Below are 23,162 nucleotides of genomic sequence, written 5' to 3' on the forward strand. Positions count from 1 at the left end.
GTATGTTGTGAGCTGTTGTAGAGTGTAAGATTCTTATAAATCTTGGTAATATCACAATGTCTTCTGATTGTAAAGCAGTGGCTCACAATCTTTATCAATCAAATAAATATTTTGTGAACATGATCTCACAGATAGAAGAGAATGTGACATATTTAGTTTGATCTACATTTTCAGTGGTGGGAAGTGATTTGGGTTGCCTTAATTTTTGGGTGTTCATATTGAGAGCCTTGAAGAAATTCAAAGAGTTTGGATTTCCATGCACATTTAGGCTGGGTCTAGATGAGCCCCTTCCTTTTGGAAGGGGCATGTTAATGAGTGAGTTCAAAAGATGCTAATGAGCTGCTGCAATGAGTATGCAGCACCTGATTAGCATAATGGTGGCCTCAGCAATTCAAAAGTTCAGCTTTTCGAATTGTGTGCCACCCGTGGAGCCGGGACCTTCTGAAAGGACCCTCCCTTCAGTTTTTGAAAGCCCTTCTTCCTAACACCAGATAGGAAGAAGGGCTTTTGAAAACTGGAGGGGTCCTTTTGGAAGGTACCATTTCCATGGGTGGCACATGATTTGAAAAGCCACACTTTTGAATCACCGCGGCCGCCATTATGCTAATCAGGCACTGCATATTCATTGCAGCACCTCATTAACATCTTTTGAACCCACTCCTTAACATGTTCCTTCCGAAAGGAAGAGGCTCGTGTAGACACAGGATTAATGAATGTAAGAATGATTGCTTGGAATTGAAAAAAGCCTTTACCATTAAAGATGAAGATATTTGCTTTGTGACTACTGTTGAAAGTTTTTAAGAGTATCAAACATTTATTTTGTCACAAGATGTTACACCATTGTTTACATCAATCTAATTGATGCATCCTTAATAAAATACCTTAAATGTAGTGATTATGTACATATGGGCTATGGTTACACTACAGCACTCTGTCAACAGAAGACGTTATCAGAAAAGACTTTCCAACAAAGCTTCTGTTGACAGAGTGCGGCCACACGCTAAAAGCAGATCGAAAAAGCTCTCCGCTCTGTTGACAGAGCGACCAGACTGCCTGGCTGCTCTCTCAACAAAACAGGCACCAGGAAGCAAAGCAGACAGGGCTACCCATTGTTCTGGATGCCCTGTCTGCCAAGAGAAGGCCCCACAGAGTGTCCACACAGCCTTTTTTGTAGATGAAGGCTTTTGACAGCAGTGTTATGCCTCATGGCTGAGAGGCAAAACATTACTGGCAAAAGTGCTGAGTTTTGTCAACAAACTGCTGACAAAACACATTTTGTGTGTGCACACTCCACAGTTTTGTTGGCAAAACTCACTAGTGTAAGTGTAGCCATAATTATACAATAATAAATAATTTGTCAAAAGTTTATATGTTTTGATTAAAATAAACTATTTACTCTGTTTCCTGCTACTACAAGTTACTACGTCCCTTTTCTGTTGCTTTTCTCTTTCCGTAAATATGCAAAAAAAATGAAACATGGAAAAAATTCTCAGGAGCAGAGGAATACTGAGAACTGTTGGATTGTTTATGAAAATCTTATGTTATGCAAATTTCTTTGTACTGCAGATGTAATGCATTTGAAGTGCTGGCACTTGATGGAGTTAGTACTGGGATACTTCAATTTTATACAGCTCAGGAGAGTGCTGACTGGCTGAGAGCTTTATCAACTAACATCAGTGATTTGACGCTTCAAAATGTATGTTACTTTCAGTATTTAACTTACTTTTCATTTTCCCATCATAGTGTAATGCCTTGTGTATCAGTTTCTGCCTGTAGCAGGTGGCAGGGCTTGTGGTTTCTACTCCCTGCCAGTGTCTGTTAGGCAGAGAAGAGGAGCACAGTAGGCTCTGAGAGCTGCACTTTAACTGTGAAAGAGCAGCATGTGGACTGCACACTGTGCTTTGGTCACCCATACCCCATGCCACAATATTTCATATCTCTCACCCATTTTCTCTTACCAGGGTAGCACAACAGCATATCTGATGTGCATGTGCATTCCTATCCTCTTTGAGATAGATAAGATCAAATTGCCTTAGCATACTGTGTCAGACCGGCAGTCTGGGGAACAGTCCTACAAGCATCATTAAGCATTATGAAAACTAAGCATTGCTCTGTCTGGATGTCTTTCACTGGTCATCACCACGTACAGTGGCATAGGAGACCAAAACAGATCTTTCCCTTTGGTCACCACTTTGCCACCGGCAGAAGTTCCAGACTGTGATGAAAAACCTGTGCTGGCAATGCCAATTTTATTATTGTCTCCTGGCATCAGTCTGCCTCTGCTTCTCGGGCCACATTACTTAGGGAAGGGGCTGGATTGCCCCTGCCCTCACTGTGGGAAGCAAAGCCATTTGGCCGGTGGAGCAGAGTGAGCTGGGGCCACTTTATACCACTTCCCCAAGTGCTGCTGGTGAGTGTGGACACCAGCACTAGTTCCCTGAGTCACATTGCTCAGGGTTAGGGGAAGAGGCAGGGAGAAAGTGAGCAGGGCAGAGCGCGGTGGTGTAATCCCCAGGTCCTTTCCTGCTGCTTAGTCAGTTGGTCCCCAGCCAGTAACAGTACTTGAGATTCTTTTGACCCCAAGTGAGGGACTCTGCACTTGTCCTGGTTGAACCTCATCAGCTTTCTTTGGGACCAATCCTCTTGGTCCTTTACCTCTGGAAGTCAAGCCTCTACTGAGCCAGATGCTTTTTGCTAACTGTTCTTTGCGTCGTAACAATTTAGCGTAGTCCTGCTTTTCTGTGTTCTGACAAAATTGCAAACATTGGTAACAATATTTCAGCTGTCCCTGAATTTATAGCACAGATAGATGGTGTTGGGTCACAACTTAAGGTGATTGAAATAAAGAAAACACTGCTTCATCTGCTAAATAGCTAACAAATCTAAGCAAATCAGGAGAAAACTGTATCTACATAGACATACCCAGAGTCTCTCCCTTCCTTCCAACTAGCTATAAGAGAAACATTCCTTCAAATCCTGCTTACATATTCATCAGTCTGACTATTGTTTAATCTCTGGTTTTCTGCAGATGAAAATGGCAAATAAATGCAGTTCATTGTCAGACCAGGTAAGATTTTCATTGTATTGCCTATATATATTTATAATTAATTATCTCTCTTTAAAAATTGCTGGAAAAATCTGCTTCCTTGTATTTCCTTTAGGCTGCAAAGTTTTGGATCTGCCTGCAGACATACACTCAGATTGCCAGTTCTAACTCTAAATCTTCACTTTCTTTAGGCAAAACAGGTTTTAGATTCTGAGATGTCCTACTTACCATAAAAGAATCTGACTAATTCACACTAGTAACTGAAAACAACTATTGCAGATTAAATCATTTAGTAAATTAGAAAGAACAAACATCATAGTAAAAGTTAGGATTCTACATCATGACCACACTGTGTCCATTTACTTTGAAAAGTATGGATTTAATTCTTAGGCAATTGCAGTATTTTAGTAAATGCTTTATATTCTGCTTTATAAACATAGTGAAGCCACAGTAATATGATGAGGAGTCCCGTGTCACCTTAAAGATTAACAATTTATTAGGCATAAGCTTTTATAGGCTGGAGCCACAGGCATTGCACTTAATAGACACTTACAGAGGTTTTTTTCCTCCTCCCTTTCCCTTTCTCTCCCCTCCTCCTGCCCCCCTCCCCCCCCACCCCGTGCCACCTTCCTACTGCTCTGTCTAACTGATCATCAGGGTTTAGTTTTTTTTCTTCATTTTTTAAAAATTCTTTTTCTCAGTTATTAGTTATCAGTATTCTCCAGATGTGAAGATGTGGTTCTGTCCCATGAAAGCTCATCACCTAATAAATAATAATTCTTAAGGTGATACAGGACTGCTATTTTTGTTTCATAATGCTACAGACTAACACAGCTTTCTCTGAGATTACTTACCATGTTAGTAGCAAAGATTCCCAATGGGACGTCAGATAGTGTTATTGAATTACTACAGTGAATTCATCTCCAGGCCGCTGCCTGTTGGGTCTTATCAACATGCTCACGTTCTAATTGATCACCATAGTTGAGACATGGAAAGAATTTCTCCTAAATCAGGTTGTCAGAGTCCCTGTTTTGGGGCTTTTTTTCTTTGTGTTAGGTTATAACATACTGTACATAATTTTGTTGGCCATATAGGATATTTACAATTACCGCTGTCTGAACATTACCACATTCCCCTTCTTCCTGATAAAATGTATCATACTGTTCCAGAAACTGAAATAAATTATCAGAAGGCAGTAAGATTTGTTACTCAATTTCCAAAAAAACACACATCATGGTATCACTGTATATTTTGTTAGTTTTCTGTACACAGAACCATCTGTAGGGATTTTTATAGGCTAATAGGAGTTACCATCCTTCCATGTCACTGGAACTGTAAAATTGTGCAATTTCTTCTCCACATTAATAGAGCAGTATTGATCAAGTGTTAGGCCAGTATTTATCATGTTTGGTTTGTTCTGTAAAGCACCTTTAAGGAGTTTTCCCAATAGCTCTATTTGCAGTTGGATGTTATCTTCTGTTTTTTGAGAAAAAGTTGTCTAATCTAAATGGGCTCACTTGTACCATGTCAGGGCATGGGTCACCCCACTGCAGGTCCACTGGCAGTGCCCTGAACACATCAGATGTCATGATGCTTTTGCCTGTCTCTCATTTTTCATGAGCCTGCTTGCCCCATCTATGCAATGACTTGTCTAGATAGCAATCTGTATGGGTACAGAGATCTAGCATCTGGAGTTATAGGAGTCGGGGTGACCCCCAACTCACTACTGGTGATCCAAGTGAAGCAGCTCTCAACCATTACTGGTGGAGTAGGCATTGTAGAAAATGCTGCCTCAAGCAGACAGAGAATATAGAATATAGAATCCCGTAGCTGCTGGATTGATCTACACCAGCTTTTTAAAACAGGAAGCTTAAAGCAATTCTTGACAGATTTAAAGAAATAGTGCACAAATCCTCATGGATTTATGAATGTTTCAAATGTTCCCCAAATCAGCTTATGATAGTTGTTAAATTAGAAAGGTTCGGTGTACTTCAAAATACTGTCTTAGGACATCGAAGTTGCCCAGTCCCAGACAAATTCCAGGTCCCTTTACTGCTCAAACTTCAAAGTACCACCGAGTTAGCCATGGCTACATGCAAGGCGACATTTCAAAGTTGAACACTTAGAAGTTGCCATGGGGGAGAATTAGCTTAATGAAGTGCTGAATATGCAGCACAGCACTTCATTAATAATCTCCTGACACCCTACTTACCATGCTCCCTTTGAAGTAGGGAGCTAGTGTAGACACAGCCTTAGTGAAAATAAAAAAAAAATAATGATAAATTAATAACTCTGCAGAGCACTTGAGAAATATTAGCTACACACTCAGGTAAAACTTAATCCTCACACTACCCCTGTGCAGTAAATAACTATTATTATTCTCATTTTAGAGACGATGGACTGCAGGGTTAAAAAAAGGGTTAAGTTACTTGGAAAAATCCACACACAGCAAATTGGTACAAATTTGTCTTGGGAAATGTTAGCATGCAGTCCTGAAATTATTTCACTAGATCTCACTGCCTTCACTCAGATAAATGAGATACTCCTGTGTTTCAGAAAATACTTGCAAACTTCTGGTCATGTGGGTTATCATGCTGGAAATCTCTCCTTATATCTGAGAGATACTGGAGTTAGTGATTCTGCTGATACTGGCTCCCTTTTTTTAAAGTTGCAAAGCCCCACACCTGTTAAGTCCCCCCACCCCAAATTCTCTTTGGGAAAAACCCACACTGGAGGCTCGAAAGTGAGACCTCACATTTTCTCTGCACTTTTCTGCACTATTCATCAAGGAATTGGGATTCAGTCTCCAAATGCGTTGGACCATGGAAGAACTGCTTGACAAGAAAGCCATCTTCACAAAAACCTATGCATCCACATTTCCTTTGGGACATACTCTTCTTTCCCTCAGCTTCATGGCACTGGACTCTCCCCTTCATGTATTTCCCCTTAAGAACTTCCCTCCAAAACAGGGGTCGCACAGAAGTTAATTCTTTTGCACAGCATGCGTGTATAGTATTTGATAGGATCCAAAGGACATAGGAGTTTTGCTTTCTACTTCTATGTCTCTCTTGGGGACATTGGGGATTGAAGAGATTTTAATTTCTCCACTGTGGAGACAATGGCAACCTGACCATTTGGTTAGTCAGGAGAACAGCTTTTTGAGTTTTCAGATGCTGCTTTTAATTTTGGTAAAAATAGATAGATCATTAGAAAAAGAACATGACCAATTTTGCCAGGCATACATGATTGAATAGTGCCCCTCTTAACAAGTCACCTTACTGATTTCAAATAAGTTAGGATATGTCTACACAGCAGGGAAGAAGGGTGCTTTCAAAATAGGGGCACCTTTTCAAAGGAACCCTGGCTACACAGCTATTTTTAATTCAAAATCACCACTTTTGATGGGCTGGGTGGCTGCCATTATGCAAATGAGGGACTAAATAGTCATATCAGTGCCTTATTTGCATTTTTGAATGGCTGTAATGTACTCACCCCTTCTGAGAGGAAGGGTAGTGTAACCATGGGCGCAGTGAGGTTTATCAATTTCAGAATAAGCCAACCACTATTTCTAAATTATTTCAAAATAACAGTTGCATTGTATAGACGATACAGTAGTTATTCTGAAATAATGGCTGTTATTTTGAAATAACTTTGCTGTTTAGATCTACCTCTAGTTACCGCTCAACCTAAGTAACGATGGTAAACATCTAGCCTCACATAGGCTATGTCTACACTAGCCCAAAACTTTGAAATGGCCATGCAAATGGCCATTTTGAAGTTTACTAATGAGGTGCTGAAATACATATTCAGCACCTCATTAGAATGCCAGCAGCCGCGACACTTTGAAATTGACATGGCTTGCAGCCACGCGGCTCGTCCAGATGGGGCTCCTTTTCAAAAAGACCCCACCAACTTCGAAATCCCCTTATTCCTATCTGCTGATAGGAATAAGGGGATTTTGAAGTTGCTGGGGTCCTTCTGAGAAGGAGCCCCATTTGGACGAGCCACGCAGCAGCGAGCCACATCAATATCAAAGAGCTGCAGCTTCCAGCATTCTAGTGCGGTGCTGAATATGTATTTCAGTGCTTCATTAGTAAACTTCGAAATGGCCATTTGCATTTCTTTTCGAAAGGACGGCTTTCAAAATTGAATGTCGAAAGAAGGCCTTAAAAATGGAGCTTGCACACATGCGAAGGGGGACCCAAGGTTTGACCCGTCCTTTTGAGAGGCCCACAGTGCACTTTCGAAAGAGACCGTCCACACATCTCAGGGTTCTCTTTCAAAGGAACAGAGGCAGGAAGCACTGTGGGCCGGGTCGCATATCGGATGAGCCCTTCTGGGGTCGCTGCCCACTGTCCCTTTAAAGGGCCTCCCACCCCAAATCCTGGCTTGCACACACCCAGAGCTAGCTACCTGTCCCCAGGCAAGTAGGGAGAGAGAGCGGAGGAGGCATCCCGGGCCCCCATGGACCCCAAGCAGCACCCCCCCAACCACTGAGGCCAAGACTGGTGCACTGGCCGCAGTCCTGGCCACTGTACACCACCGGCTCCGGCTGGCCACCCTAATAGCCACCTCACAAAGGCCATCCTCAGGGTGTGACATCCCCACCTGGTGCCCCAGGTTATCCACCACAAATGGGGCTTCCCCACAAGCAGTGACTTGTGGGACCGGCTGGTGCTGGAGGACTGGGTCGATGACTGGTGGCTACAGAACTTCAGGATGACCAAAAGGACTTTCCTGGAGCTGTGCCTCTGGCCTGCCCCAGCCCTCTAGCACTGTGACACCTGTGCTCCTACTCCAGAAGAGGGTGGCCATCGCCCTCCGGAAGCTGGACACCCTAGATAGTCACCAATCCATTGGCCACCAGTTTGGGGTGGGCAAAGCCACTGTTGGGGTCACCCTCAACAAGGTAAACCACGCCTGGGTCATACCTAGATTGCATGCGGGGGGCGGAGGCGGGGGACACCCTGGCAAGAGGCACCGTCGGAAAATGGGGAGGCAGCCCGAGCCGGGGACAGGGGCAGGGACAGGGATGGCCAGGCACACAGGAGGCAAAGGGTGGGGATGGGGTTGGGCGAGCACACAGGAGACAAGGGGTGGGATGGGGACGGGCAGGCACACAGAGGGCAAGGGGCGGGCATAGAGAAGGGCAGGCATGCCACACCCCACCCCACACTCACAAGCATGCCCCCCCATGCCCTGAAGGTTGTACAGACCATCAACAAGGTGCTCCTGAGGCAGCTGGTCTACATCAGGGACCTGGATGATGCCATCCAGGACTTTGAGGAGTTGAGCTTCCCAAACTGCTTCGGAGCCCTGGATGGTGCACACATCACCATCTGGGCCCTGGAGCACAGCCATGGGGCCTTTGTGAACCGCAAGGGCTACCACTCGGTGGTCCTGCAGGCTCTGGTCAATACCCATGGTCGCTTCCAGGACATCTGTGTGGGCTGGTCCAGCAATGCCCATGAGGCTAGGGTGTTCCAGAACTCAGGGCTGGGATGTCGCATGGCTGATGGGACCTTCATCCCCTGGTAGGAGCTCCCTGTCAGGGACACCGCAATGCTACCCTGCATCGTGACGGATGCAGTCTACCCCCTGCAGGCCTGGCTGATGAGGCCATATGCAGGGCACATACAGCCTAGCCAGGACGTTTTTAATGAGCAGCTGAACTGGGCCTGCAATATGGTAGAGCAGGTGTTCAACCACCTGAAGGGGCGTTTTAGATGCCTCCACACCAAGCTGGAGGTGGGCCTCCCCAATGGCTCAGCAGTGGTTGGGGCCTGCTGCACCCTGCACAACCTGGTGGAGGTGAAACAGGAGCTCTTCATGCAAGGGTGGGCAGCTGAGGTGGGGCATGGGTACAAACAGCCCCCTGCCGCCCCATGCCGCCAGGCCCAGCAGGATGGTCTGTGGGTATGGGAGGCCCTGTGCCAGGCCTTCGAGCGGGGGCCATGATGATCCCCCCACCCTGCACACACCCAACCACCACCAGCACCCTGCACACATGCACACCCACCACCACATATGCACAGTGAACACAGTAAAACTCAACAATAAACTGTTTACTGAACATTAACTGTGCCCCTCCATGACTGAGGGAACTATTTATAGGCAGGAGGGGGAACAGCTAATGGGGGCCTGGGGGGAACTATTTACAGTGGTGTAACAACCCAGGGTGGGCACCCTGCAGGCCCCAGGGGGCTGGGTGCGAGGCAGGCGGCCTTACCCCTTGATGGGGCTCGATGGCCGGTATCCCTGTCACCTGCCCTTTTCTCCCCATGTCCAGGGGCCTCATCAGCGGCAGGTTGGGGCCAACAGCACAGGGAGGTAGGGGTGCAGCTGGGGCATGGTCCCCACAGCCTCACTGGGGTCAGCTGGGGGGAGCATGGGGCGGGGGGGGTGAGGCTTCCATCCGACCAGCCCTGGACAGTAATGTGTGGGCCAGGTGCATGAGGCTGTCAAGTGGGGATGTGGGGTGGGAGCCGGGCCTTGAGGTCGGGCCCATGGGGGCGTGCCACTGTGGGTGGGGGAGTGGGATGGGGGATTCAGGCAGGGGGGAAGCTGCAGGGGGCAAGAGGGGGGACAGGTGGGTGATGGGGGCATGGGGGACTGTGGGGTGGGCATGGGGGTGGGTGCAGGTATGGCGCACAAGGGGGCAGTGGCCAGGGCCAGGTAGCCAACCATGGCCTGGATCAGGGTATCCGCCACCCAGTCCCAGGCTTCCCACTCCATGGCAAGGCACCCCTGCAGCACATTTGTCAGGTCCTGCAGGACCACCATGTGGGCTGTATCCCCTGCCTCCTCCTCCCCACCCTGGAGGCACTGGCAGATGGCCTGGTGGTGGCCCCGTGCTATCCCCGGTCGGAGTCCAGGCTGCTCCCATTCTCCCTCTGTAAAAAGGCTTCCCAGGAGTCTGGCTGTCAGCTGCTGGAGCTGTGGAGACATAAGGGGCAGAGGAAAGGGCCATTAGTCCCCAGCAAAGGCCCCCATGAAACCCCACTCTCCTCTCCACCTCATCCTGGGGAGTCTGCCGGTACCACATCCTGGGGTTCCCCGTCTGGGTGCTAGGAGCGCTAGCTCTTCTCAGCCCTCCCCGGTCCCTCTGTGGCCGGGCGGCCTGTGGTGCTGTCCTGGCTCCATGGTTCTGAGTGCCGCCCATTGGTCTTCTGAGGCTAGGGGAGCGGGGCTGTCTGGCCTGCCTGTGCCCTGGGGCTGATGGCTATGTGAGTGGGCTGCAGCCACCCCAGGTGGAACTGTGTGCCCCTCCCTGAGGCCCACAGCAACTGGCACACATAGCACATACCTCTGGGTCCCTCCAGGAACTTGGACGAGGCACAGTCAGAGGGGGCTAGGCTGGACTGACCAGACGGGACGTCGATGATGAGGGCCTCCTCACTTGAGCCCTCATCATCACTTATGGCCTGGAGCCTACGTGGGCACCTGTGGCCAGCCGATGGTCCTGGGCGGTCCTTGCCCTTGGTCCCCTTCCCAGGCTCTGGCTTGATTCTGACATCCACCGTGTCAAGGATCATTGCCGGGGGTGTCCTGCCTCCTTGGGACCAAGGAGGTGGTCCAGTTCTTTATCGTAGGGGCAGCTGGTGGGCGCTGCCTCCAACCGCCCAGCCACGTCCCAGGCCCTGCAGTAACCCTGACAGAGCTTCTTCACCTTGGACTTCACCTGGTCTGGGGTGCGGGTGGGATGACCCTGGCTGATGAGCCCCTTGGCAAGGTGCTCGAATGCTGCCGCGTTCTGGTTCCGGACCCCCATCTGATGCAGAACAGAGGACAAGGAGGTACCACACCTCACCCTCGGTTCATGAGGGGGCCTGGCACATTGATGCCTGGCTCCCTTCCTGGGAGGACTCCCCAGTGTCCTTGGGGGGGCCATGGTGTGGGCAGGGGTCCTAGGCGTTGGCCATGGTGCCGGGGAGGGTGCTGTTGTGCCTGCCACATCACAGCTGACACTGGGCTGTGCGGCAGTGTGGGTTCCCTGCTTCCTGAACACTCTCAGCTCCCTGCCTGGGGCTCTGTGAGTGCCTGCATCTTTAAACACAGCTGGACGCTGGAGCCATAGAGCTCTGCTTTTGCGGTGAGTGGCACCACCGCCTGCCAGCTGATTTCTGCCATGGAGATCTCCTTCTTTCAAAACAGTGGGTCATGGAATGTCTACACTTACTCTCTTTCTAAAGGAAGTGCTCTTCCCACCATGGGAACGGAGGACCAACTTTGAGGGAACGGCCCCATTCTTTCACAGTTAGTTTGAATGTTTACAGGGTTTGTGTAGATGCTTCATGGGTTGTTTCAAAAAATGGACATCTTTCAACCTCACTTTCAAACGTTCTTGCTAGTGTAGCTGCACCCTAAGAGAAGAAAATAAGCCTTCAAAGAAAAAGTTTAACAGCATTAAAATGCCAACACTATTCACTGGATTTGTGTGTTGTAGGTACTTGACCTGGTTTGGAGCCACACTGATCCCTTTAAATTGTTTCTCTAATATAAAGGAGCCCAAAACTAAACAGATCCATTTGACATAAGTTCTCCCATGCAAAGGGTGACTTTTGTGTGAACAGAAGCCACTGTGACTTTTACAATTATTAGTACACTGGTTATGGCTGGGAATCCCAGGCATCCTGGAAATGAGCAATGGTCATGAGGCTGGTATGAGCAAGTACAAGTTGTTTCTCAAACGTGCCATGAAGCTGAGCAAGACCAGGAAAAGCAAAGCACTGTTCAGTGGAACCCTTCCTGCACTGTATTTGTCTAGTCCTTAGCTGATGCTGAGGATCTGGCCCTGTATATGCTAATATTATTGATACAATGATATATGTTCTTACCATTGCAGAAACACAATGACGTTATGGACAGTGAGAGAGTGATACATATAATACTTTCTATAAATATCATATGAACTTAAATTATCTGTGTGATATTATCCTGCTTGAATGTCCCACAAAATCCTACTTCTGCCTCTGTGTTGGTGTTGGGGTGAATAGGATTTGATATCAAAATATGATGGAGTGTATCATCTGGCAGGTTTTACCAAGCTGAGAAAGTGTTGAGCTAACATCCAGGGTAGTGGGGAATCCTACCATGCCTCTATTATTCTAGGCCAGGACAATCCAGCCAAAAGATACCACAGATACAGAGCACAAAGGCTAGCACCCCAAATGCACAGCTGCAGAAATCTTCTGCCAAACAAGCTACATGAAGCAGAATAAACTGGGAAACACAGAATTTGCATCAGGCTGACCAGTGCTCAGAGCATGAAACAGAAATTGCTAGAAGAACAGTCCAACTATTTGTTGCAAGAGAAAATAGAAGAACATTTATCATCTGATCCATATATCAATACTTACATCAAAGTCAGTGGATGCCATTGGGATATATGAAACAAGGGCTACGTCTACACGTGAAGCCTACATCGAAATAGCTTATTTCGATGTAGCGACATCGAAATAGGCTATTTCGATGAATAACGTCTACACATCCTCCAGGGCTGGCAACGTCGATGTTCAACTTCAACGTTGCGCAGCCCAACATCGAAATAGGCGCAGCGAGGGAACGTCTACACGCCAAAGTAGCACACATCGAAATAGGGATGCCAGGCACCGCTGCAGACAGCGTCACAGGGCGGACTAGTGCTTCCGGGGCAACAGCTAGCCGCTCCCTTAAAGGGCCCCTCCCAGACACACTCAGCCTGCACAGCACGCAGTCTGAGGAGCCATAGGCACACAGACCCCGGGCGACGCAGTCATAGACCCCCAGCAGCAGCAGCAGCAGCAGCAGCAGCAGCAGCAGCAGCAGCAGCCAGAGGTCCACCCAGCCCTCCTGGCAGGAGCAGGGCTTGCCCTGCTCCATGCCATGCGGGAGGCAGCTGAGCACCTCCTTGCTATACCAGAGGAGGAGCTGCCCCCAGGGCAGCAGGGCTCAACCCCCAACCCTGCAGCACCCCGCCCCCACCCCCACCTCACACGCCGGCGGCTGTGGAGCTACCCCACCAGCACCGACTGGTGGGAGCGGCTGGTGCTTGGGGAGTGGGACGACGACCGCTGGCTCAGGAACTTCAGGATGAGCCGGCAGACATTTATGGAGCTATACCACTGGCTCACCCCCACACTCAGGCACCAGGACACCGCCATGCGGCGTGCCCTCACAGTGGAGAAATGGGTCAGCATCGCTGTCTGGAAGCTGGCCACTCCTGACAGCTACCGATCCGTGGGCCAGCAGTTTGGTGTCGGCAAGGCCACCGTCGGGGCTGTCCTTATGGAGGTAAGAGAACCCACGGGGAGAGGGCAGGGCAGGGGAGGGCGGCCCGGGCAGAGGAGGAGAGGGGAGGGGAGGGGGGGAGGGCAGGGCAGGGCCACGCACACCCTGCTCACCCCTCATTGGTGCTGTCCCATGTGCTTTCCCTGCAGGGTGTGCGTGCCATCAACGCCATGCTCCTGCACAGGCTCGTGAGGCTGGGGGACCCAGATGCCACCATCGCGGCCTTTGCCACCCTGGGCTTCCCCAGCTGCTTCGGGGCTCTGGATGGGACTCACATCCCCATCCGCGCCCCGCATCACAGTGGAGGACGATATCTGAATCGCAAGGGCTACCATTCTGTGGTCCTCCAGGCCTTGGTGGACAGCCGGGGACGTTTCCAGGACATTTATGTGGGCTGTCCTGGCAGCACCCACGACGCCCGGGTTTTCCGGAACTCGGGCCTGTGCCGCCGGCTGGAGGCGGGGACCTACATCCCCCAGTGGGAGATCCCGCTGGGGGACACCACCATGCCCCTCTGCGTCATCGCAGATGCGGCATACCCCCTACGGCCCTGGGTCATGCACCCATGCACGGGCCATCTCTCCGCTAGCCAGGAGCGCTTCAACCAGCACCTGAACCACGCGCGCCAGGTGGTGGAGCGCTCATTTGGCTGCCTGAAAGGACGCTGGAGATGTCTCCTGACCCGCCTGGATGCGGGCCCCAACAACATCCCCCTGATTGTGGGTGCCTGCTGCGCCCTGCACAATTTGGTGGAGAGCAAGGGGGAGGCCTTTTTCCAGGGCTGGGCTGTGGAGGCCGGCAGAGCCGACATGCAGCCACCCGCTGCCCCCAGTCGGCAGGTGGACCCCGAAGTGACCCGGGTCCGGGAGGACCTGGGGGCCCACTTCGATGATGAGGCCGCGGGGTGAACTCTGCCAGGCCCTCCACTGCCCGCCCCTTCCTCCACCACACTCCTGCCCCAAAGCCCACACCATGGAGCACCCAACTGCACCCCCCTCCCACTTTTCCTGGACAAATGACAGCACGCACTTGTGGCTGAACTTAAACTGCTTTTTCTTTGAGAACTTTTTTTTTTAACTATAAATATAAAAAACAAGAACAAACTATATACAACGTGTGGAACCAAAGTAATATGTACAAATAAAACAATAGTAAGAAAAAAGTGTGCTCAGTAATAAAAAGAAAACCAGGGAGGATAAAGGAGAGAACTATTTACATGGGGGGGACGGGGCAAACGGGGGGCACAAAATAATAAGTTCCAATCATATACAAGGGGGGGGCCATGTCCCGGGCCCCTCACCCCTAAAGTCCGGCACTGGGCGTGGGCAGCTGGAAGCCCCGCCACGGCCACAGCCCTGTCCGGGGCTGGCTGGGGGCGGGCCGGACCGGCAGATATGCCCGGCGAGTCTCAGCTGGCTCCAGGGGTCCCTTGGCGCTCCAGCCCTTGGCGGTGGGTGGCGGGGCGACAGCGGACGGGACGGCGACGGGCGGAGCAGCTGGTGGTGCGGCGGGTGGAGCAGGCACGTCGGGCACTGCGGAGGCCGGCGCGGCATGGGGGGCCAGGTAGTCTACCAGGCGGTTGAAAGTCTCCATGTAGGCCCCCCATGCCTCTTGGCTCCAGGCCAGCGCACACTCCTGCAGCTGCAGGTGCTGCTCCGCGACCTCCAGCTGCCAACGGTGGATGGCCAGCAGCTGGGGGTCCGTTGCCGTCGGCTGTTGGTGGCGCGGGGTCCGCCGTCTAGCCCGCCGTGGGGCCGGTCGGTCCTCGGCCGAGGGGCTTGCCTGGAGCAATAGTCCTGGAGGGCTCTCCGGGACCACTGATGCCTCGCCGGCGCTCTCTTCCGGTCCTTTTGATGGTGCAGGTGCGGGACACAGGAGAGGAGGGGGGGAAGAAGAATGGAGACAGGCGTTAGTGTGGGCCCCGAGCCGTGGCCTTTGTCCCCCCAGCCCTGTGCTGCAGGTTCCCCATCCCCGTCCCCGGGAGATGCTGCTGTGATGGATGGGGTTCAGGGGTCCCCCTGCCCTGCACCCCATCCCCTGGTGGGAGCGACTCTCACTTCACTCCGCAGGGTCTGACAGGAGAGGTTTCTTAGGCCACAGATGCCCAGTTTCTCCCAGGAGTGACAGCACCAGCTGTCGGAAGAGACAGTCCTTCCAACCCGTCCTGGGGAAAAGACCCCAACGGGTGCCCCTCTGGGATGCAGCTTTCCCCCTCCTCAGGCTGGCTGCCTTCCAGCTTTCCCTTCCCCTAGCCTCTACCTGTGGCCCCCGCCCTCCTCCCCCAATTCCAAGCCAGCTCGGCTCCTCCCTCCTCTTTGTTCAGGGCAGAGGTGTCACCTGCCAGCTGTAGCCCCAGGATCATCCTTTGCCCCTGGGAGCTATTCGGCTCTTGTTGCTCATATCTAGCCTGAGTCTCCCTTTTGCACTCCCCCCACTCCATCACATGCTGCTGCTGCTGCTGCTGCTGCTGCTGCTGCTGCTGCGGGGTGTCCCACCCCCTCCTCCTGGGGGCCCCTCGAGGTTCCGCTCCCCCCTGCCCCGGGGATGGGGCATGGCACTGTCGTGCGGGGTCGTGGGGGGGGGCAGGGGCTGATGCACTGCTGTGAGGGACATGGCCCTGCTGTCCTTGGGGCCATGGCCATGTGAGCATGTGGGGGGCCCTGGACACATATCTATTACCCCCCGCCCCTCAAGCCCAGGGGTGTACACCAGAGGGGGGTACATACCTGTCGGTCCACTCCCACGGTCTGGAAATCCCCGGGGTGCGGAGGCCCGGCTGCTGCTCCGGGATGGCAGGAGGAGGATCTGCAGCCCGGATTCTGCAGAGGAGGAGCCCCCCTCCTCCTCCTCCTCCTCCTCCTGCTGCAATGTCCTGGGGGTGGGCTCCGGGGGGGGCCCCCGGGTTGCGGGGCTTACCTCCGGGGCGGACACCGGCTGCAGGGCCTGCTGGGGCTCGTCGGCCGAAGTATCAAGGATGGCCGGAGGGGAGGAGGTGTGCCGGGGGCCCAGGATGTCCCTGAGCTCCCTGTAAAAGGGGCAAGTGACGGGGGAGGCCCCAGATCGGCCGGCCGCATCCCGGGCCCGGGAGTAACCCTTCCGCAGCTCCTTCACCTTACTCCTGACGTGATCAGGAGTGCAGGCAGGGTGACCCCAGGCAGCCAGGCCGTTGGCCAGCCGAGTGAACGCATCCGCGTTCCGCCTCTTGCTCCCCATTACCTGGAGCACCTCCTCCTCACTCCAGAGCCCCAGCAGGTCCCAAAGCTCGGCCTCCGTCCAGGAGGGGCCCCGCTGCCGCTTGCCAGACTGGCTGCCTGCCTGGCTGGGTTGGCTGCCCTGGCTCCCCTTGGGGGGGGTCCCCTGGGGGCGCTGGGGGTCTGCCGGGCAGCCATCGCAGCTGGGTGGGTGTCTGGGCTGGCCGAGGAACGTGCAGACTGGCCGCGTGTCTGGGCTGCCGCCTGAACGTTCCCTCAGCTTCTTGCACAGGAAGGGAGGGGGAGGGGACCTTTAAGGGGCCGCTCCATGCGGCCACCATTGAGCTGAGGGGCTGGAGAGAGCATCTCTCAACCCCTCAGCTGATGGCCGCCATGGAGGACCCCGCAATTTCGACGTTGCGGGATGCGCAACGACTACACGGTCCCTACTTCGACGTTGAACATCGAAGTAGGGCGCTATTCCTATCCCCTCATGGGGTTAGCGACTTCGACGTCTCGCCGCCTAACGTCGAAGTTAACTTAGAAATAGTGCCCGGCGCGTGTAGCCGTGACGGGTGCTATTTCGAAGTTAGTGCCGCTACTTCGAAGTAGCGTGCACGTGTAGACATGGCTAAGAAGAACAAAAGACCTTATTGCACAATGGAAAAATGGAGGGCAATATTCCTACAAAGGTCATTTGATAGTAGAGAAGTTACTGGAGATGTTGGATTCATTGTCAGGAAAGAAACTATTCCAAGGATAATCAGCTGTGACTAACCATATCATACAAGAAAGCAGTTCTCATACTTCAGATAAAATGAAGGCAGGTGATTAAAATTATTCAGGTGTATGCTCCCACGCAGTGAGCAGAAGATGAAGAAATGGAACTTTTCTACAAAGAGGTGGAGGTAGCAAGGCACAAAAGATCCACCTACGCAATCACCTAAGGGCATTTCAATGCAATAGTGGGTGTTAAGGAAATGTATATGGAAGAATTTGCTAAAGATGTAAGAATTTATTGCAGACTATGACTGGTTATATTCATAGAGCCAAACTATCTCCATATAATGAATATAATATTTCAAAAGGAAAATCATGAGCAGAGGACATGGAAAAGCCTGGATGGAGTCACAGTGAATCAAATTGATTATGTATTGATGGATACCAGAAGAATCTTCAATGATGTAGTGACAATAGGAAACTGAATAATTTGCAGAGGTTCAGACCATCATATGTTGCAATCAAAACAATGTGTTGACAATGCCTATAAAGACTGAGTCAAGAGAAACAAAAATTGAAGGAAAAAGGGCACTTCAGTGAAGAAGCATTTGCACTGGAAGTGAGTGAAATGGACCTCAAACATAAGGTCAACAAGGACATCAATGAACACTCTAAGGAGTTTCTCACAAATAATCTCAGTAGCTAAGAAGCAAAGATATTGAAAATTATGGGACACAAGCAGAGGATCAGTGAGGAAACTGAGTCTAATGGTGAGGAAGGAACACAAAAATTAGAAGGGAACACAGGTGAAGAAAACAGAACACAGAAAATCAAACAAAATTTTGAAGACTTTAGAAAGAAGAAGTAGATGGCCAAAAGAACAAGAGTTTGAAGATGGTAGAAAGAGATGTTAGGCTGAAACAGGTTTTCCCAGCACCACTTAAGGAAGAAAACAGTGAAAGGACTTCAGAAAGCAGCAAGATGAACGAAATAGTATAAAATTTTACAATAATCACTACTCCTCATATGTCAGTATCCAGCATATGTCATCAAGGCAACAGGCTACAGAAGACCTTTCCAAGACTATGTCTGAACAACACAAATATACAGTTTGTAACACAGAGAGGGAAGTGCCTGGGAGTGGATGATATTTGGCCAGAATATTTCAAGGCAGGGGAAGATTTTCACTTCAGAGTGATGGTGAAATGGTTCACAATCTACATCAACAGCAAGCATCTTTTAGAGTCAATTCTTCCAAAAAAATTGAGGAACTACTATCCACTTACACTCCTTTCGCAAGTATATGACATCTTCACCCACATTGTAATTGGATGAGGAAGGAATTCGAATGCATGAAAGTTTCCACACAAGGTATTTGATGATTGAGCGCATCTACTCAGTTTGTAGTTCATCAAAAACACAAGGAATACAAAATATAATAGTGTCTTGCATTTGTTGACTACGAAAAAGCATTCAGCTTGGTGGAGATTAATACTGTACTTAGTGTGCTCAAAGAAATTGGATTCAACCAGAAGTAAATTTACTTGCTGGAAGAAATTAGCACCAGTTGTTCAACAGTAAAAGCATTATTCAATGTCGTATATGCTATTATTATATGTAGAGATGTCAGACAAGGCCACACAGTTTCACCAAAGCTTTTTGCAGTAGTATTGGAATTACTGTTGAAGAAACTGAACTGGGAAGAAGGAATTAGAGGTTATGGAGAACAGTTAAACACTTCTCTTCCCTGATAACTGTATAGTACTAGAACCAGAGAACAAGTTGCAGCAACTGCAAACATGTTCACATGGTATCAGATTGGGAGTGAACAAGATAATGGCAAAGTAGATGTGGAATGAGCATTGCACAGCAGGAATGGGAAGGTAATTGAGGGGGTTGACAAACGTATTTATCTGGGTCAGCAGCTGAACAGAGAGAACTCATTTGAAGGGGAATACCACTGAGGAGTAAGGCAGGATGGGCAAATTTCAACAAACTGAAGACATTTCTAATGGATGATCAACTGCCCATGAAGAAAAGGAAAGAATTGTTTAACTCCAGCGACAGCATTGGCAGCTGAGAGGCCCAATTCTTTTGACTCACCAGGCCATGGAGCAGTTGCTCCCTTTGTCCTTTCCTGTCCCCCTCCTTCTCTGGCCGTGCCTCCTGAAGAAGTCAGTGTTCTCTAGGTATGTAAAAAGGAATTGTTTTTTCCCAATTTAATTTTTCTTTGTCTCCCACTAAAGCAGGATGATAATGCTATGATAATGACAGTTCAGCCCTGGGTCTGATAAAGTTATCATGATTGTGTTCAGGGATTCATCATATTCTGCATGAATTTCCCCTTATGATGTCCCACCTAATTTAGCCAAATATTCCCATATTTCATACCATGAATGCTAAAAAAGAAAAAACTCATCATTTCCAGATTTTTTAACTGTTTAAGTCATTTTTTTAAACTAAATGTTCCTAGTCATTGAAATATCCTGCCAAAATTCTAATCATCTTATCTAGGCTTTTTTCAATCTCTCTTAAAAATTTTAAGATAAAGTGACCAAACATGTGCAGGGCTATCGTTGTTTGGTATGCTCTGTATTTGGCTTTCTACCTCGTGTCTGCCTTCATCTTCTTTTTGATTGGTACAATCACCAAGATAAGTGGGTGGGTCATGTTCCCCTCAAAACTCGTGTGTGTGTGTATATATATATGTATGCATGTATACACATATGGGCACCCCGACATTAAAATATCAGTAAAATTCTGATGAGACTCTTATATCACTTTAGAACGTATGGAATATTTAATTTCTGTCTACTCATTCATCACTTCATACAGAAAAAAAATTGACCTGTTATTAAAATTAGGAAGGCAATAAATGGATATGTATTATAAATACCAGAAAACTCTAAATTCTGTTGACTTGCACCTAATGAAGTTACTCTTAAGTGACTGATGACATTTTATTTACAGTCCCTAGTTCAGAAACTTTAAAATCACTGGCAGTGTTCTAATTTATAGAAGGCTATGACTCATGTCCCAGGTTTATCACATGATTTTTTTTTTAATTCTTTCCTATGAAATGGTGCAAGTCAGCCAAGAAATATTTTCATTTGGTGAAGTTAAATCATTGCTTCTGATTTTTTTGTTTTGTTTTGTTCATTAAAGTTGAAAGACACTTAATCATTTCCTGGCATGTCCAGGGAGCTATCAAGTACAAGAACCAAAACATTTCTTTGTCTTCCTTTTCAGCTACACTTTAAGGATTGCAAACACTGTTACTTTTGTAATATTCTTCTATTCAGCTTTCTGCTTGGTGGTTTTTCTGCAGCACTGCTTTGTCTCCTTTGTAAATACATTCCAAAGTTAGATGTCATAACTGATCATTATTTATCATTTTGAGCTATTAATTGTGTGATCCACTTCAATAAAGCAAACTGGGCACTGTGGAATATTTTTTGCAGTCCCATATATTTGAAATATAATTCTGGATTTGCATCATGTTTGATTTTCTATAGACTTTGATAAAGTAGAGTCATTAGTCCACCTTGTGATAATCCATCTGTTTACTTCCATTATAAATTAAATGGATGATATTAGAGTTCAGAAATAATGCGTCTGAAGAAAGGACCACATCTTCAGCCTGTCCTCTATGATCCATGACAGCAAAAATTTCATCACATGCCTGACTTTAAATAAATGAGTATTCCCGCTGATGTTCAGGTTTGGCTCAAATTCTGAGTGCATATTTGGGTAATTCTAATTGACTTAAAATTATTTTTCCCCTGCTTTTTCATGAAAAATGTAACAAAATGGCTTTTAGTGGTGTGCCAACATTTTGAGTGAAAAATAAGTTGTGGATGTGAAATAGTAAGATTGTGTGGTGTAGTTTAGTTATCTACTGATTGGCATTAGCAAATCAGACATAATGATTAGATGTCTCCATCCTTTTACTGTACAGCATTATAAACACATTATTATCTGATGCTGTAAAGACTTGTGCAAGCAGAATTTCACTCTTTAAATACAATAAATAAATTGCTTATTAGAAGGAAGGTGAAAACCTGACCTGCATTGCTACTAGAAATTTGAACTGAACCAGAGCAAACCTTTTTTGAGATTCATAGTCTTCTGAACAACTACTTCTGTATTTTTATTTTCATCTTATCTATGCACTTCACTGTGCTGCAAATGGAATTGAAATCAGCATGACCCTCGTAGGATAAGACTTCAACATAAAGTTTATCAATACTTGAGAGTCTGGATATGTCATGAAAGAGGATGTATTCACATCAACCCTTTTTACATTAACCATTGTGCCAGAATAATAATACAGGTACAAATTAAGCATATACTCTCATCATTCTGCCTTCAGCACAGTACAGTGAATGTTAAGCCTGTGCGTAAAATTAAAATATATGCTTAAGTGTTTTGCTAAATGGGAAAGGGATTTCTATAGTATTAGATTGAAGCCATAATACTTTGTACTCCTATAACATCTTTCAGTGAAGGATCTCACAACATTTTACACACACTAGCAATGCAGTTCTGACAACAAACTACTGTTCTCCATTTTATAGCTTGGTAACTGTGGCACAAGCCATATCTTCAATGCAAAAGAAAAAAAATGTTTGTACACTTGTGTGGGCAAATTGAGATGACAATCGTGTGGTATAAAATCCTACAGGGGATAAGGGGCAGGTGGAATTCAACCTCAGTGAAGCTTGTCAAGGCCGTCCCTGTTTCTCCACCTGGACTGACCTTGACTAGCTACATTGTCTAGTCTGTACTGAGAGTTTGCATCAGGTTAACTTCCTCAGTGCACCTAGAGTTATAGCCATAAAGAGGGTAAGTGTCATTGTATCCAAGTTCCCACACAAATTATGTGGAAAACCAGAAATAGCACACCAGTCTGATTTGCCTGTCTGAATCTTAAACAAAAACACCTTTTTTATTTTGATCTACTGCTTTAAAAGAGCAGGTTTCAGTCACAGGACATGCGTAGGTCCCTACTAAATTCATGACCATGAAAAATGTGTCAAGCCCATAAAATCTGGACTCTACCACCCCTGTGAAATCTGGTCTTTTGTGTGCTACACAGATTTCATAGGGGAGATCAGCATTTCTCAAATTGGCAGTTCTGATCCAAAAGGGAGCTGCAGGTGTTTGATGAGTTTATTTTAGTGGGGGGATCAGGTGTTTTAGTGGGGGGATCCTGCACTGCTTTCAGACCTGGGAAGATAAAGAGAACAACTAGGGGTGCCAACAGACTTGCCAGGCCATGGGCAAGGTGGTGGTGTGGAGTAAGATCTGTGCTCCCTTGAAGGCACAGCAACTCAGGCAGAAGGGGTGGGCCTGAGGACAGCCAGACTGCGGTGTCACTCATAATATATTGCACCATGGTTTCCTCCCTTCCCCCACCCCCAGGGAGCCCTCATAGATGACCAGGGATCCAGTGGTGATGTAAAGGGCCTGGGTCTCAGTTGCTGCCACTGCCCCAGTGGTGGTGGCAGCAGCTGACAGCCTTGGCACTTTTTGAATCACTGGGTCCCAGAGCAGTTGCCCCCTTTGCCCCACCCCTTTCAGCAGGCCAGGCAGCAACTGCTGCTAGGATCCCAGCTCTGAAAGCAGCAGTGCAGAAGTAAAAGTGGCAATGACATCTCATGCCACCCTTATTTCTGAGCTGCTGCCTTCAGAGCTGGGTGGCCAAAGAATGGCAACTGCTGATAGAGGGCCCACCTCCATAGGCAGCTTTGCAGAAGTAACTGTGGCAACATCATGCCATTCCAGCCTTACTTCTGTTTTGCTGCTGGAGGCAGCTCCACCTTCAGAAGTAAAAGGTACTAGTACCATAACCCTCCTAAAAAGGGACCGTGAATTTGGTGGGGTACCTACAGATGTAGCTGTAATGTTGTTGGTTCTGCCGTATTTGCTTTCAT

The 23,162-nt window shown here is 48.5% G+C and overlaps 1 protein-coding gene across 3 annotated transcripts in view; it reads left to right on the plus strand.

The window, feature by feature from the left end:
* Positions 1-23,162, plus strand: part of SNTG2 (syntrophin gamma 2) — a 329,137-nt gene that overhangs the window by 222,809 nt on the left and 83,166 nt on the right. For all 3 annotated transcript variants that reach the window (XM_074988929.1, XM_074988931.1, XM_074988930.1), the window contains exons 10-11: positions 1,567-1,696; positions 3,029-3,067. In XM_074988929.1, coding sequence (XP_074845030.1) covers positions 1,567-1,696; positions 3,029-3,067 — 169 coding nt within the window. The remainder of the gene's footprint in view (positions 1-1,566; positions 1,697-3,028; positions 3,068-23,162) is intronic.

Source organism: Carettochelys insculpta, chromosome 3, assembly GCF_033958435.1.
Source record: "Carettochelys insculpta isolate YL-2023 chromosome 3, ASM3395843v1, whole genome shotgun sequence".
NCBI classification, from domain to species: Eukaryota; Metazoa; Chordata; order Testudines; family Carettochelyidae; genus Carettochelys; species Carettochelys insculpta.